This window comes from Otolemur garnettii, unplaced genomic scaffold, assembly GCF_000181295.1.
Source record: "Otolemur garnettii isolate 467f Iridium unplaced genomic scaffold, OtoGar3 scaffold00008, whole genome shotgun sequence".
In the NCBI taxonomy this organism is placed as follows: Eukaryota; Metazoa; Chordata; class Mammalia; order Primates; family Galagidae; genus Otolemur; species Otolemur garnettii.
The window spans coordinates 37,262,506-37,275,884 of record NW_003852403.1 but is presented as its reverse complement, the minus strand read 5'-3'; the positions used below and the strand labels follow the sequence as shown (position 1 = coordinate 37,275,884).

The 13,379-nt window shown below is 36.9% G+C and overlaps 1 protein-coding gene across 2 annotated transcripts in view; it reads right to left on the bottom strand.

Moving 5' to 3' along the window:
• Positions 1-13,379, bottom strand: part of BTAF1 (B-TFIID TATA-box binding protein associated factor 1) — a 103,680-nt gene that overhangs the window by 21,870 nt on the left and 68,431 nt on the right. For both annotated transcript variants that reach the window (XM_003783699.3, XM_023509570.1), the window contains exons 20-25: positions 8,631-9,057; positions 7,208-7,398; positions 5,630-5,783; positions 4,488-4,597; positions 2,343-2,544; positions 1,412-1,560 (exon numbers count right to left, since the gene is read on the bottom strand). In XM_003783699.3, coding sequence (XP_003783747.1) covers positions 1,412-1,560; positions 2,343-2,544; positions 4,488-4,597; positions 5,630-5,783; positions 7,208-7,398; positions 8,631-9,057 — 1,233 coding nt within the window. The remainder of the gene's footprint in view (positions 1-1,411; positions 1,561-2,342; positions 2,545-4,487; positions 4,598-5,629; positions 5,784-7,207; positions 7,399-8,630; positions 9,058-13,379) is intronic.

Below are 13,379 nucleotides of genomic sequence, written 5' to 3'. Positions count from 1 at the left end.
GGAGGCAGGAGACTCGCTTGAGCCCAGGAGTTGGAGGTTGCTGTGAGCTGTAATGCCACGGCACTCTGCCCAGGGGGACAGCTTGAGGCACTGTCTCAAAAAAAAAAAAAAAAATTGTTTCCTTTAATAAAAGGAAGACACTATTTGCATTTTTTTACAGTGGTGGCATTCGCACTAATGGTGCAAAAGTTATGGTGGGGAAGACTGCCTATGCCTAAGAAATCAAGGCAATGGCACGGAAATGTATTAAGTACCCACTGTATTTCTCATAGCCATGCACCAACATTTTCTCAAAGAGCCAGTTTTAAGAATGTCCTGGCAGCACTCGTAGCTCAGTCGGTAAGGCGGTAAGGCACAGGCTACATACACCCAGGCTGGCGGATTCAAACCTGGCCAGGCCAGATGATGACAACTATAACAAAAAAATAGCCAGGCATTGTGGTGGATGCCTGTAGTTCCAGCTACTTGAGAGGCTGAGGCAAGAGAATAGCTTAAGTCCGAGAGTTTTGAGGTTGCTGTGAGCTGTGATGCCACAGTACTCTACTGAGAGTGACATAGTGAGACTGTCTCAAAAAAAAAAAAAGAATGTCCTTGATAAAGCAGTAAAAATGATTAATTTTATTAAATCTCAACCCTTCAAGTACATATCTTTTTAACATTCTATGACACAAAATATGAAATACACATAAAGCACTTCTGCTATTTATCAAAGAACAATATATTGAGGAAAAGCACTTACAAGATTGTTGAAAATGTGAGCTCAACTGGCCATTTAAAAAAAAACTCTAAAATCCTCAATACTCCAAAAATTCCCTTGACAAACTCTGTAGTGTTCACATACCCATCCTGGATGTATCCAACTTTATGTCTCTCTTCAATGGCTGATCTGTCTTTTTTTTTTTTTTAAGATAGAGTCTCACTTTGTCACCCTTGGTAGAATGCTATGTCATCATACCTCACAGCAACCTCCAACTCAAAGGCTAAATATAAGGACTGAAACTATAGATATTTCTCTAAAAAAACGGGGGGGGGGCATATAAATGGCCAATAGGTGTATGAGACTTAATTTACTTTTTGCAATTTTAATTGCCATCTCTAAAACTTATCTTTCATCTAAATTTCAGCCCAGATTCTTTCCCTGGATACTACCAGAGAAATTTAGGAACAATTCTATTTCTAAAGAGCATCAAACAGTTATCATTCTTTCAGAAACCACCGTGTCTGATTTCTTCTTTTACTTAAATAAAAACCCTGTTTTTTTTTAAACCACCTATTAAAGTATTATATAAAATCTTAAAGCTTGTAACAAAAGTATTTTTAAAATAATGCCTTTTTAAAAAAACTTACAGGTTTGGTAAAAAGGGTTATAATTATGGATAAAGTATAGAAAATGGAAAGTTTTCCAACTTACCTCAAGTGGCATAAGTCTAATTAGCGTTGCAAAACACTGTGTAGCCATAAATCTTACACTGTCGGTTTGATCACTCATTCTTCCCAACACAGGAACAACTAAAAGGACAATATATGGAACAATGCCAACATCTAGTTGTTCCATTACACCTGAGTAAGTGATCAAGGAAACTTCAAAGTGGTTATGAGACAGACATTATCACAAAATGATACACCAAGATTGTGTAACTTTTATAAAGATTCATTATGAGGAAATAAACTGATCATCAAGGCCTATGATTCAATTACAACAGCATTTGCACACTTTGTTGCTCCTCTGAAAATATTATGTAACTTTCTCACAATTTCTCACAAAATTATGTCTTCTATCTGAGGAAGGTTAGAGGAAGCTTTACTAATAAGATTTTTTGTTTGGTATAAAAATTCCTACAAGATACTGGAACTCCAATGTCACAATAAAATGAATCCCATTGTAAGTGATGGAGCACAACTCGGTGTCATGCCACTTGAAGATAAATTTCCTACCATGATCTTGATCTTGACAATCAACAACTGGATATAATGAGCCTAGTAAGTACAGTTCTCCTGTAATCTTTAGCATTTTTGAACCAGACATTTTACTGATTTGATCTTCATCCATCTTTCTGATCTGAGAAATATCTTTCAGATACTTCAAATTAAAGAATGTCAGTTGCTGCCATACATACCCTTAGAGCTTGACTGTATATTTCTAATTTAGTATTTTTTGGTCATTTTCCACCAAGTAATGAATAAACTTTAGAAACTCTTCATAACATAGAAACACTTACATAGTACTGGATATTAATAAAACATTGATTATAAGTCAAACAAATTGGTTAGTAAATATATAGTTCACAAAGTACATAAAACTATATAATTTCTGTATATTTTGTCAAAATAAAAAAGGATACAGGCAAGTGCTTCAATTGCACCTTCTTGTTTCACATTGTCATTAATTGCTCCCAACCATGGAAGAACCTTCTCCAAAAAAATATTCATTGTTTCCATGGTAGCTATTTTGCTCATGACGCCTACACAACGAGCAGCCATGTGCCTCACTGCGGTGCTGGGGTACTGGAGGCACATATAAAGATGAGACAAATGCTGTACCAACTAAAACAAAAAGTTAAAGGCAATCAGAATTTGCATTAGAGAATCTACTACTTAAAATTTAGTATAAGTGCTGCTGAAGCGAGCACATACTATTTAAAATTTAACTGTAATAGCTTATGTTTGAGGAAATCCTTATTTGAAATGACTCTACAGATACTTCAAAACATTACTGTCTAAACATCCTTAATAAAATAATGACCTAAATCCAAACTAAGGTATTATAACTCTTTCAAAAACAAAGAATAAAAAAGGGTGCAGAATTTATCCCTTGCTCATATCCTTTCTTAGGCATTCAGAACACTCAATTCTCTCTAAAATTAACAGAAAACAAGTTAAAAGGTATTTGCAAGGTGTTCCCTATTGGCTGGAAAAAAATGGCACCATACATCACCAGCTTCCTCCAAATTTGCGGTACTGGTTCAGGGACATCTTTTGGGAGGTGGGGAGAAAGACAGGGTCTCACCCAGTCACCCAGGCTAGAGTGCAACCTCAAACTCATCTAATCCTCCTGCCACAGCCTACTGAGTAACTAAAACTACAGGTGCATGCCACCATACCTAGCTAATTTTTTAAGAGATGGGGGTCTAACTACATGACTCAGTTGGTATCAAACTCCTGGCTTCAAGCAATCCTCCTGTCTTGGCCTCCCAAAGTGCTACAATTATGAGTGTAAGTCACCATGACCTGCCTGCACATAATTTTTAATCACTAGATTAAGTGTTCTTAATTATACCCTAAGAATCATGTTTGGTAGGTAATTTCCACTTTAACTTCGTGGCTTACCATAGTTGTTACGATCACAAAAGCATTACAATACACCTCATTATTAAATGTTGCATGGAACATAACTACGATTAATGATGACAAGAGCCATGTGGCTATTCAACAGATGAGTCTTAGAGTTCAATTGAATACATTTTGTTAATTATGGCGAGTAAGAACATATAGATGGAGGATTCTAACTTTCTCTAATAATAGTAAATCAACAGAATTTTAAAGCAGTACAGGATATATAATATATATATATATATATGTAGAGAGAGAGAGAGACAGAGCCTCAGGCTGTTGCCCTGGGTAGAGTGCCGTGGTATCACAACTCACAGCAACCTCCAATTCCTGGGCTCAAGCGATTCTCCTGCCTCTGCCTCCCAAGTAGCTGGGACTACAGGCACCCCCCCACACCACCCAGCTATTTTTTGGTTGCAGTCATCATTGCTGTTTGGCGGGCCTGGGCTGGATTCAAACCTGCCAGCTCAGGTGTATGTGGCTGGTGCCTAAGACGCATGAACCACAGGGGCTGAGCTTAGATATATTTTATATACAGAAAAACTGCCTTCTTCTCTACTTCCTGCTAGATTCCGTCTTTTATATTAAGAGAACTGAAGCTTGTACCCTTTATAATACTATAAACTGAAGAACACTTCCTAATATAGATATATGGAGAGAATAATTCTTCTATGAAAAAATTATTCATTCTTTTCCTCTTCCATCTTTTAAGAAATATTTTAATAGTAAAAAAAAAATCACAAATCAATGTTCTATGTCACTGACCAGTTTCATCTTAGACAAGTGACTTCCTTTTAACTTTACACGTATCTAGGAAACCTTTTTTGGTGCTATATTATTAGGATGGTGTGGATGACCAAGGCTGCATGCAGCTTCTTCCCTGTTTATACCTGGCTTCTGAGCCATCAGAGTCCTTTCCCCAAGGCCCTGTGTTTTAAGCTTTTAGATTGGATTCTCTATCATTCATGCAGCCAGCTCTAGCTTTACCTCAAAGCCCACAAGAGTCACACTGTCAGTAAAGGAGGAATCTAGATATACCATAAGAGAAAAATCCAATTACTAGGGATGACATCAAAGTTGTACTTTTCAAACCTTAGACATTTTAATAAGATCACTTGTTTTATCTAAAGAACACTACACTTTCATGGATTAGTTACCAAGGGATGAAGCTCGGAATCCATTGAAGCTGCTGCTGTTTCAAAAACTTGCAGAGAATGCACCAATTCTTGAGCAGGGCCATCTCCTTTTTCCAGGAGGGACTTTCCATCTACAAAAATATATTGTTTTAAGCCTGCATCACTTTACAAATGATTTTTCTAAATAGAGAGCCACTAAAATTTTTAAAGCTCCCCTGCTAGCACAAGAGTCAATTTTGCTTCTTAATGTTGAAATTGAATGCCATAACCTTAATTTAAGTGCTGGGGTATTGCATTTAGAGCAACCAAAGAAGTTTACATAATGATCCAATTCAAATGTATTTTTATTTTTTCTTTACTTTTTATTTATTTATTTTTTTTTATAGAGATAGGGTGTTCATCTGCCAGGCTGGAGTGCAGTGGCACAATCATAGCTCACTACAGCCTCAAACTCTAGGGCTCAAGTGATCCTCCTGCTTCAGCCACCATGTCCAGCTTTCTTTCTTTCTTATTTTTTTTGCAGAGACCAGGCCTTGCTACTTTGATTGCCCAAGGTGGTCTCAAACTCCTACCCTCAAATGAACCATCCATTTTGGCCCGAAGCCAAATTACAGGCAGGAGGCACCATACCTATCCAAATCTTTTTAAACACATAGTAGAAAAAATAAGAAGCAAAAAGTATGTAACATAAAAATAATAAAAAATTTTCAAAAATGTGTTTAGGACAGGCATGGAGGCTCACGCCTATAATCCTAGCACTCTGGGAGGCCAAGGTGGGTAGACTGCCCTGAGCTCAGAGGTTGGAGACCAGCCTGAGCCAGAGTGAGACCCTGTATTTACCAAAAAAAAAAAAAAAGCCAGGTGTTGTGGTGGGCGCCTGTAGTCCCAGCTATTTGGGAGGCTGAGGCAGGAGAACTCTTAAGCCTAAGAGTTGGAGGTTGCTGTGAGCTATGATGCTATAGCACTCTACCCAGGGCCACAAAGTGAGACTCTGTCTCAATAAAAAAAATAAATAAAAGAAAAGGAATTTGTTTAAAGCAACCTTCCTTTTAAGACTAGTTAGCTAGTATAGGATAAATAGGTAGAGACATTTTTAATTTCATAAGCATGTATTTAGTATACACTGAAATGTGTTAAAAACTGAACTCAAAAAAATGATATACCAAAATTATTTATGTCGATTGTATTCTTCAATGGGCCAACCATAGCATCCCAGAGATGTGGCAACTTTACTACCATTTCTCCACCAAAATGCTTTACTATAATTGTCAAGGCGAATTCAGCTCCTCTCCGTTGTACCATGTAAGGCTTCTGGGCCTAAAATTGAAGGTTAGTTGAAAACAGAATTTCAGAAAACAGCATAATGCATTTAGGATTTTATCAACAGAATTTAAGTCACCATCTAAAAATTCACATTGTTATCATTAACCCATTAAGCAATTACTAGACCTATTTATGACAACTATAAACATTCCCCAATAATTAAACTTCCATGGGCCTAAAATAGCTAACTAGATTTTTGTCTCCAGAGTAAAATACTTCTTTGAGGTTGAGGATAAGGAAGAGAGGATAAGTGCTATTTCTAAGTGACATATTTTGTCATCTTCTCCCTACTCCTAAAGAAACTTACCAGCTAGAAAGAACATAGAAAAATGAAATAAGCTGTCTTTATTTATATTCATTAAGGGGCAGAATAAGAGCATCTGTTTAATCTAGCCCCAAGGTAACTTTTATTCAGCAGTAAGTATAGTCCGTAAATCACTCCTCTCTAAAAGGTATGTATGCATTTTATATTACTTTAGGTGGAAGAAGAACTATGCAAACCACAAAGGTATAAATATCAAAATCACAGTAAAATTGGTTAAAATCATTATGGGGAGATACAGTTAGTAAGAAAAGACTTCACAGAATGTTTTTAAAGAAGTATAGATAATAAGCTAAGATGCTGACCAAAAAAAAAAGAAATTTAAAATAGGCCTATATTACAGAAGTAAGTCTTTTAGCACAGATAGTTTAGTGGGTAACTCAGGTAAGTTCCTATGTCTTGCAGTCAAAAGAACTAGAGCATTCACTCCATTGTTAATAACATGACTGTAAAATTTCAAAACCAAATACTTTTCATCACTGATTATTCATCTTTAAAGATTGTACTGTAGAGTAGATAGACCAATGGAAGAGAATAGAGAACCTGAATAGACCCTCACAAATATGAAGCATGATATATATCTGAGGTGCCATTATAAATCAGGGAGGGAAAGATTCAGTAGTGGCATAACTGGCTGTTTATATGGAAAAATATATTTAGATCTCTACTTCACACACATACATATGATAAATTTCAGGCCCACTAAAAACAAAGTTGTTCCCAATTATCTGACATTTGTTAACTCATCCTCTGAGTATCAATAGGAATTCCTGACATTAAAAAAACTGAGAAAATTTAGCTTTCACAGTTATTTAACAATTTCTCTATAGCCACTGCTATGGGAGTGAATTATATTTATGAATAACTTATCAACCTACCATTGCAAAGGTTTCTTGCCTAGGAAGATAGTTAAGCTGGTAAAAAGTACAAGAAGAAACATGAGAATTTAAGAAGTCTGCTGTTTTTCTGGATCCCACTGCTGGAGTACTCCAACAGATTATCAATCCCAGTCCTTTCACTGAAAAATACAGTTCTGGAAGCTAATTTGACAACTTAGTTCTCAATTTGAAAGCATTCAACGAAGAATACTATTTACCTCATCAAGTTCAACAAGAATACTTCCACTACTTCCTGCAGGAAGATCTGCTATTTGAGCTTTTACTGCTTTGGGGGTAGGACCTCGTCTACTCGTGATAGCAAAAGCAGCTTTCTGGTGCCTATAGAGTGTAATTATACCTCTGTGCTTGGTAACTGTATGGTGCATTCCATCTTTTTCTGAGTTGGATCCTAATAAGGAAAAAAATAACTTTTTAATCGTAACATAGGTGACCAAATATTTCCTGATCCAAAAGAGATTTAAGATATTCTAAAACTATGTTTTTTAGACTTCAGTTTTTATAGATTGATGACTTTTTTTTTCAGTCAATGAAAAGATTAATAAAATAGTCTTTCTGCATACAGTTTTTACCTAAAACAATCCAAGATATACAATCATGTGAATAGGAGAAATATCATATACAAAAATTGTGACTTCAGGTAAAGTATATTAATTTTTAAAAAATAAATTAAGTGGGCGGCACCTGTGGCTCAAAGGAGTAGGGCACCAGCCCCATAGGCCAGAGGTGGTGGGTTCAAACCCAGCCCCAGCCAAAAACTGCAAAAAAAAAAATTAATTAATTAATTATGTGCAGGTATAATGATAAACATTAAAAAACATTTCACACAAGTTCTAATAAAAATGTCCACAGTCACCATGAATTCAGAAAAACACTGACCACTGCAAAATAACATTGCCTCACATAGCAATAAAGTGCAGGGGAAAGGAAGAGGAGAATGATTCCATTGAGTTTTTAAGATGTTAACATTTCAAAATGCCTGCCTTCTTCTACCAGTTTGTTCATATTTTTTTTCAAGATCTGTATCATGCCAAAAGTTATAAATCTATTACATTTCAAATAATTTGTTTTTCTAAAATCTTAACAAAAAATAAATCCAGAGTGAGTCAGTCATCTGAAGAAACACTGATGCTTGAGACCTGCCTACAAGTAGCAGTTCTCATTTTCCATAAATTCTCCAGTTGAAAACAAAAAAGTTGGTTAAATATAATAATGTAGTTGACTCATCTCATAAAATATGCACTAAATTAGGGAAACCAGACATTTTATAAGAACTTTCACTAAATGACATTTGATAAAATTAAGTTTTCTAGCCTAGCTACTGTACACTGTATGATTGTTTACCTTTACAGGGGGTGAGCCAGGGTGAACACCCCTCTCACGTATTTCAGTTACTTTCTATCAGATATCAGATGTTCTATGAATGACTTGAATTTAGAGGGTCTGAGTGATTAGCAGTATGTGCAAACTCATGTAACAAGGAGTTTTGTTATAACTGAGCTTTTTCTCTTAGATGGGAAAAAGCACTAACATGAACTGGATTTATGCTTATATTATACTCATAAGAAAAACAAACTTAAATGGTTAATTTTCTTTATCCCAAATAAATGTTTAGGTATATACCTTTAGAATTTTCCTGGCCACTCTGTGTTGGTACTGGACATGTGACGCAAGGAGTTAGGTATGGGTCCACACAAAGTGAGCTACAGAGGTTTTTAATAATTTTTGAATTGGGACAGGGCATCCTTCTTGTGCACTGCTGAAGTAGTTTAGCTATGCACTGAGCTGCATAGTTCTGCACTAGTGTGTTTTCTTCTTTTTTAATCGTCTCCATTAATGGTTTTATGATAGGATTTAATTTCTCTGGAAGCTGCTGCAAACTCACAACTGCACATGCAGCAAAAGTCTGTACTCTCAACTGCAACACTTGCCACTCTTGGTTGGTCTCTGTAACTGTCATTTGGACCTGCTGTCGTTTACTATCTAACTGCTGTAACACGTGAGGATTTACATCGAAGGATGATGTGACTTCATTAAAAACAGTGGTGACCTATTAAGAAAAATGAAATTAAAAATCATTAATCATATCCACTCCAAATAGACTGTAAACTCCTAAAAGGCAGATAGCAAGATTTCTGTTTCAATTTTAGGTTCCCCAGTACCTAGTATTGTTTTAATACTCAGTAAACTGTCTAAAAACTCCCAACTAAACTTTATTTTAATCTGATTTAAGATTAAAATTACAGTGTTTAGGAAAAATGCTTTCTCTTGACAAGAATAAAATTACTTAATCTTTAAATATATCTAATGAGCCTGAGGAAAATCACACCTAATACTCAAGAGTACTTTGGGGAAATGAGAAAGTTATAAGCAAATATAAACTAACAATTAAAGAATGAAACAATTCACAAACGTCTTTTTGAGAAAAAATATTCTTCTCAATTCAAAATTCAGAAAAACTTAGGGTAGCTATTTGCTAAGTGTTGCTGAGTTATTTTCATTCTTTCTTTGACCTCCTTTCTGGTAGAAATGCCCAAAAAGAAAACAAAAATGGTAGGGTAGTTGTTAATTTTTTTAAAGTCATTAATCTTTTTTTCTTTTTTTGAGACAGAGTCTCACTACGTTGCCCTCAGTAGAGTGCTATAGTGTCACAGCTCACAGCAATCTCAAACTCTTGGGCTTAAACGATTCTCTTGCCTCAGCCTCCCAAGCACCCGGGACTACAGGCGCCTGCCACAATGCCTAGCTATTTTTTTGTTGCAGTTGTCATTGTTGTTTAGCTGGCCCAGGCTGGATTCAAACCGACCAGCCTAGGTGCATGTGGCCAGCACCATAACCACTGTGCTATGGGCACCAAGCCTACAGTCATTAATTTTTTAATTACCAAGAGTTGTCTAAGGCTACAAGATTGTCATACCAGATTTCTTTCCAAACCTCATTAAAAGACTGTTTGGTCCATCTTTTTTTTTTTTTTTTTAGACAGAGCCTCAAGCTGTCCCCCTGGGTAGAGTGCCGTGGCATTACAGCTCACAGCAACCTCCAACTCCTGGGCTCAAGCGAGTCTCTTGCCTCGCCTCCCAAGTAGCTGGGACCACAGGCGCCCGCCACAACGCCCGGCTATTTTTTGGTTGCGGCCGTCATTGTTGTTTGGCGGGTCCGGGCTGGGGATTCGAACCTGCCACCTTAGGTGTACGTGGCTGGCGCCTTAGCCGGTTGAGCTATAGGCGCCGAGCCTGGTCCATCTTTTTAAACAACTTCATGAAAATGTAATTCACTAATCATAAAATTTGCCCATGTGAACTATACAATTCAGTGGATTTTTAAAGTATATTCACAGAGTGAAAAAATCACAACAAGGCTGGGCGCAGTGGCCGACACCTATAATCCTAGCACTTTGGGAGGCTGAGGTGGGTGAATTGCCCAAGCTCACAGATTCCAGACCAGCCTGAGTAAGAGCGAGACCTGGCCTCTAAAACTAGCCAGGCGTTGTGGTGGACGCCTGCAGTCCCAGCTACTCAGGAGGCTGAGGTAAGAGACTCACTTGAACCTGAGAGTCTGAGGTTTCTGTGAGCTATGACGCCACAGCTCTCTACCAGGGGCAACAAACTAAGACTCTGTCTCAAAAAAAAAAAAAGAAAAGAAAAAATCATTACATTTTTAGAACATCTTCAATCAACTCAAAAAGAAAACTATACCACTTAGCAATCACTCCTCATTTCCTCCCAACCCTATAGAACTCAATTATCTACTTACTGTCTATTTTGGATCTTTTATATGACTAGAATAATAAAATGAGTATTTTTGGTGATTGGTTTCATTCATTTAGCATAATGATTTCAAGATTCATCCATGTTGTAGCAAGTGTAAGTATTTTACTCTCTCTTTTGGCAAGTATTTCTTTATATAGATATTCCATATTTTATCTACCCACTTATCAACGAATGAAGATTCAGGTTGCTCCCACCTTTTAGGTACTATGAATAATGTTGATATGTACATTGTGTTAAGAGTTTTTGTGTGAGTGTATGGGGTTTTTTTTCCTCTTTTGAGACAGAATCTTGCTCTGTCACCCAGCTAGAGTGCTGGGGCATGTCATAGCTCACTGCAGCCTCAAATTCCTGGGCTCAAGCAATCCTCTTGCCTCTGTCTCCCTAGTAGCTGGGACAATCCAGGTGTGCCCCACCATTCCTGATTAAATTTTTCTACTTTTTTGGTAGAGATAGGGCCTCACCCTGGCTCAGGCTGGTTTCAAACTGTTGACCTTAAGCAAGGTCAGGAGAACTAATGGAGTTTAAAATGGAGAACCTAATTCTTAAGACTTATGGACAAAACTGATGATGCTGGTCCTTTATTATGTAAAACAGGCACACAAATAAGATCTTTTATCATTGTAAAATACTAAAAACTTTAAATTGAACTATATCTGCTCGACCATGTCAAGCTGCTCACCAAAAAGGAACAAAATCGCGTGTCACTGCTAGCTTATCTTTTCTATTTGTTTTATCCGTTTTGAGTTCTGCATAAGATTTTTTTGAAACAAAGTTACACAGATAAAAGTCTGAAAAACTGTCCTAATATATTATGCTTATGTTAATTTTTAATGATTGCATACAAATGAGTGAAGCTTTCCAATTACCCGCAAATTAATCCAATCATTCAACCAATAATCCTAAAAGATGAGTAAGACTTAATGACTGAAGACATTCAAAGAATGCACAGACTAACATGGGAGAGAGAGAATGAAGAAAATTTAACATATAACTGAGTCAAATATAAGATGCTATGTAGTATGGAGAGTTGCTTAGCCCTTTTTAGCAGAAGAGGTTAGTAGACACTTGCCAGAGGAGAGGAACACACTTGTGCTTGATTTTTAAAGAATGAGTAAAGCAAGGGTTATAGGCACATCTTAGCAAATAGACAAAGTGAGGTAGGGAGTAGAAAGCAGGGCATTATCTAAGGAACTGAAAACAGTTTATCATGGCATGAACACAAGGTGCAAAAGGAGAGTATCAAGTGATGAGGACATAGGGTTGAGAGTAGGGAATTCCTGACAAGGAAAATAGAATCTCAGGCACAGTGGGGTTGAAAATGAATAAGACAGAGAAGTGAGGGAGTGAGGTGAACTTCTACAAGAAGAAAGCTAACTAGGACTTGAGAGGAAGAAGTCTGAGAAATAATGAGGAAAAAAAAGAATTTAGAGAAGGTGAGGAAAGAAAAGGAAAAAAAATAAGAAAAGAAAAGGAAAAAATATTTTTAAGCAGGGGAGGGACATGTTCAGAGTGGTACTAAAAGTACACTACTAGTCTAGCACAGCACGCAAAATGAAATGAACCAGAGACTACCTGGAGGCTTAAAGGTAAGTGAGACTTTTTAAGTCTTTTACTAGATTTAAAAGTACCAAGGCCTCTGAGTGGGCTATGACAATGGAAATAGAAAAAAATAAATAAATAAACACACGAAACTCTCTGAAAGAAAATGCTGACAAGATTTTTGACTATGGGTCAAAATGGCATTTTTCTGTTAAAATTTCCAGTTTGGGTTAAATTTGAAGTAAAGTGAAATATTTATGTAAAAATGCCTAATAGAAGAACATAAAAATGATTGAGATAAACAGTACATAAGAATTAAACCATGAGAATGGTGAAAAAGACAAAGTTAGACCTCAGGGAAATGCCCATGTTTGGCAGGTAAGAGGAAAACAAGGATTCAATGAAAAATATAAAGGGCAATGGCTCTTAGCCAAGGCACCTTTGAAAATTATCCTACCCTCCGATCCTCTCTTCCAGAGATTCTAATAGTTATGCTTATCTTCTATCCCACGTCAAATGATGAAGTAGAAAGATAGTTTTATTGGGGAATAAGGGGTATGCTTAAGAATATGATAGGCTCGGCGCCTGTGGCTCAAGTGCTAAGGTGCCAGCCACATATACCTAAGGCGGCGGGTTCAAATCCGGCCCAGCACGCCAAACAACAATGATGGCTGCAACCGGAAAAAAAAAACAGCCAGGCGTTGTGGCCGGCGCCTGTGGTCCCAGCTACTTGGGATGTGGAGGCAGGAGACTTGCTTAAGCCCAGGAGTTGGAGGTTGCTATGAGCTATAACACGGCACTCTACCCAGGGGGACAGCTTGAGGATCTGTCTCAAAAAAAAAAAAAAGAATATGATGAAAGGGGGGCCATTTGATGAGCTTTAGGAAGAAAAGTTCCCAAGACCATAAGGAAAATTTGAGAGATTTAAAAAGTGGGGGAGAGAAGGCAAAAGGGAAATTTATATAACAACTTAATTTATTTAAGAACAACTGAGGGTAAGAAACAGTAATTTCGATTTTCTCTTATAGATGAGAACAAAATAATTTCTTTTTTTTTTTTTTTT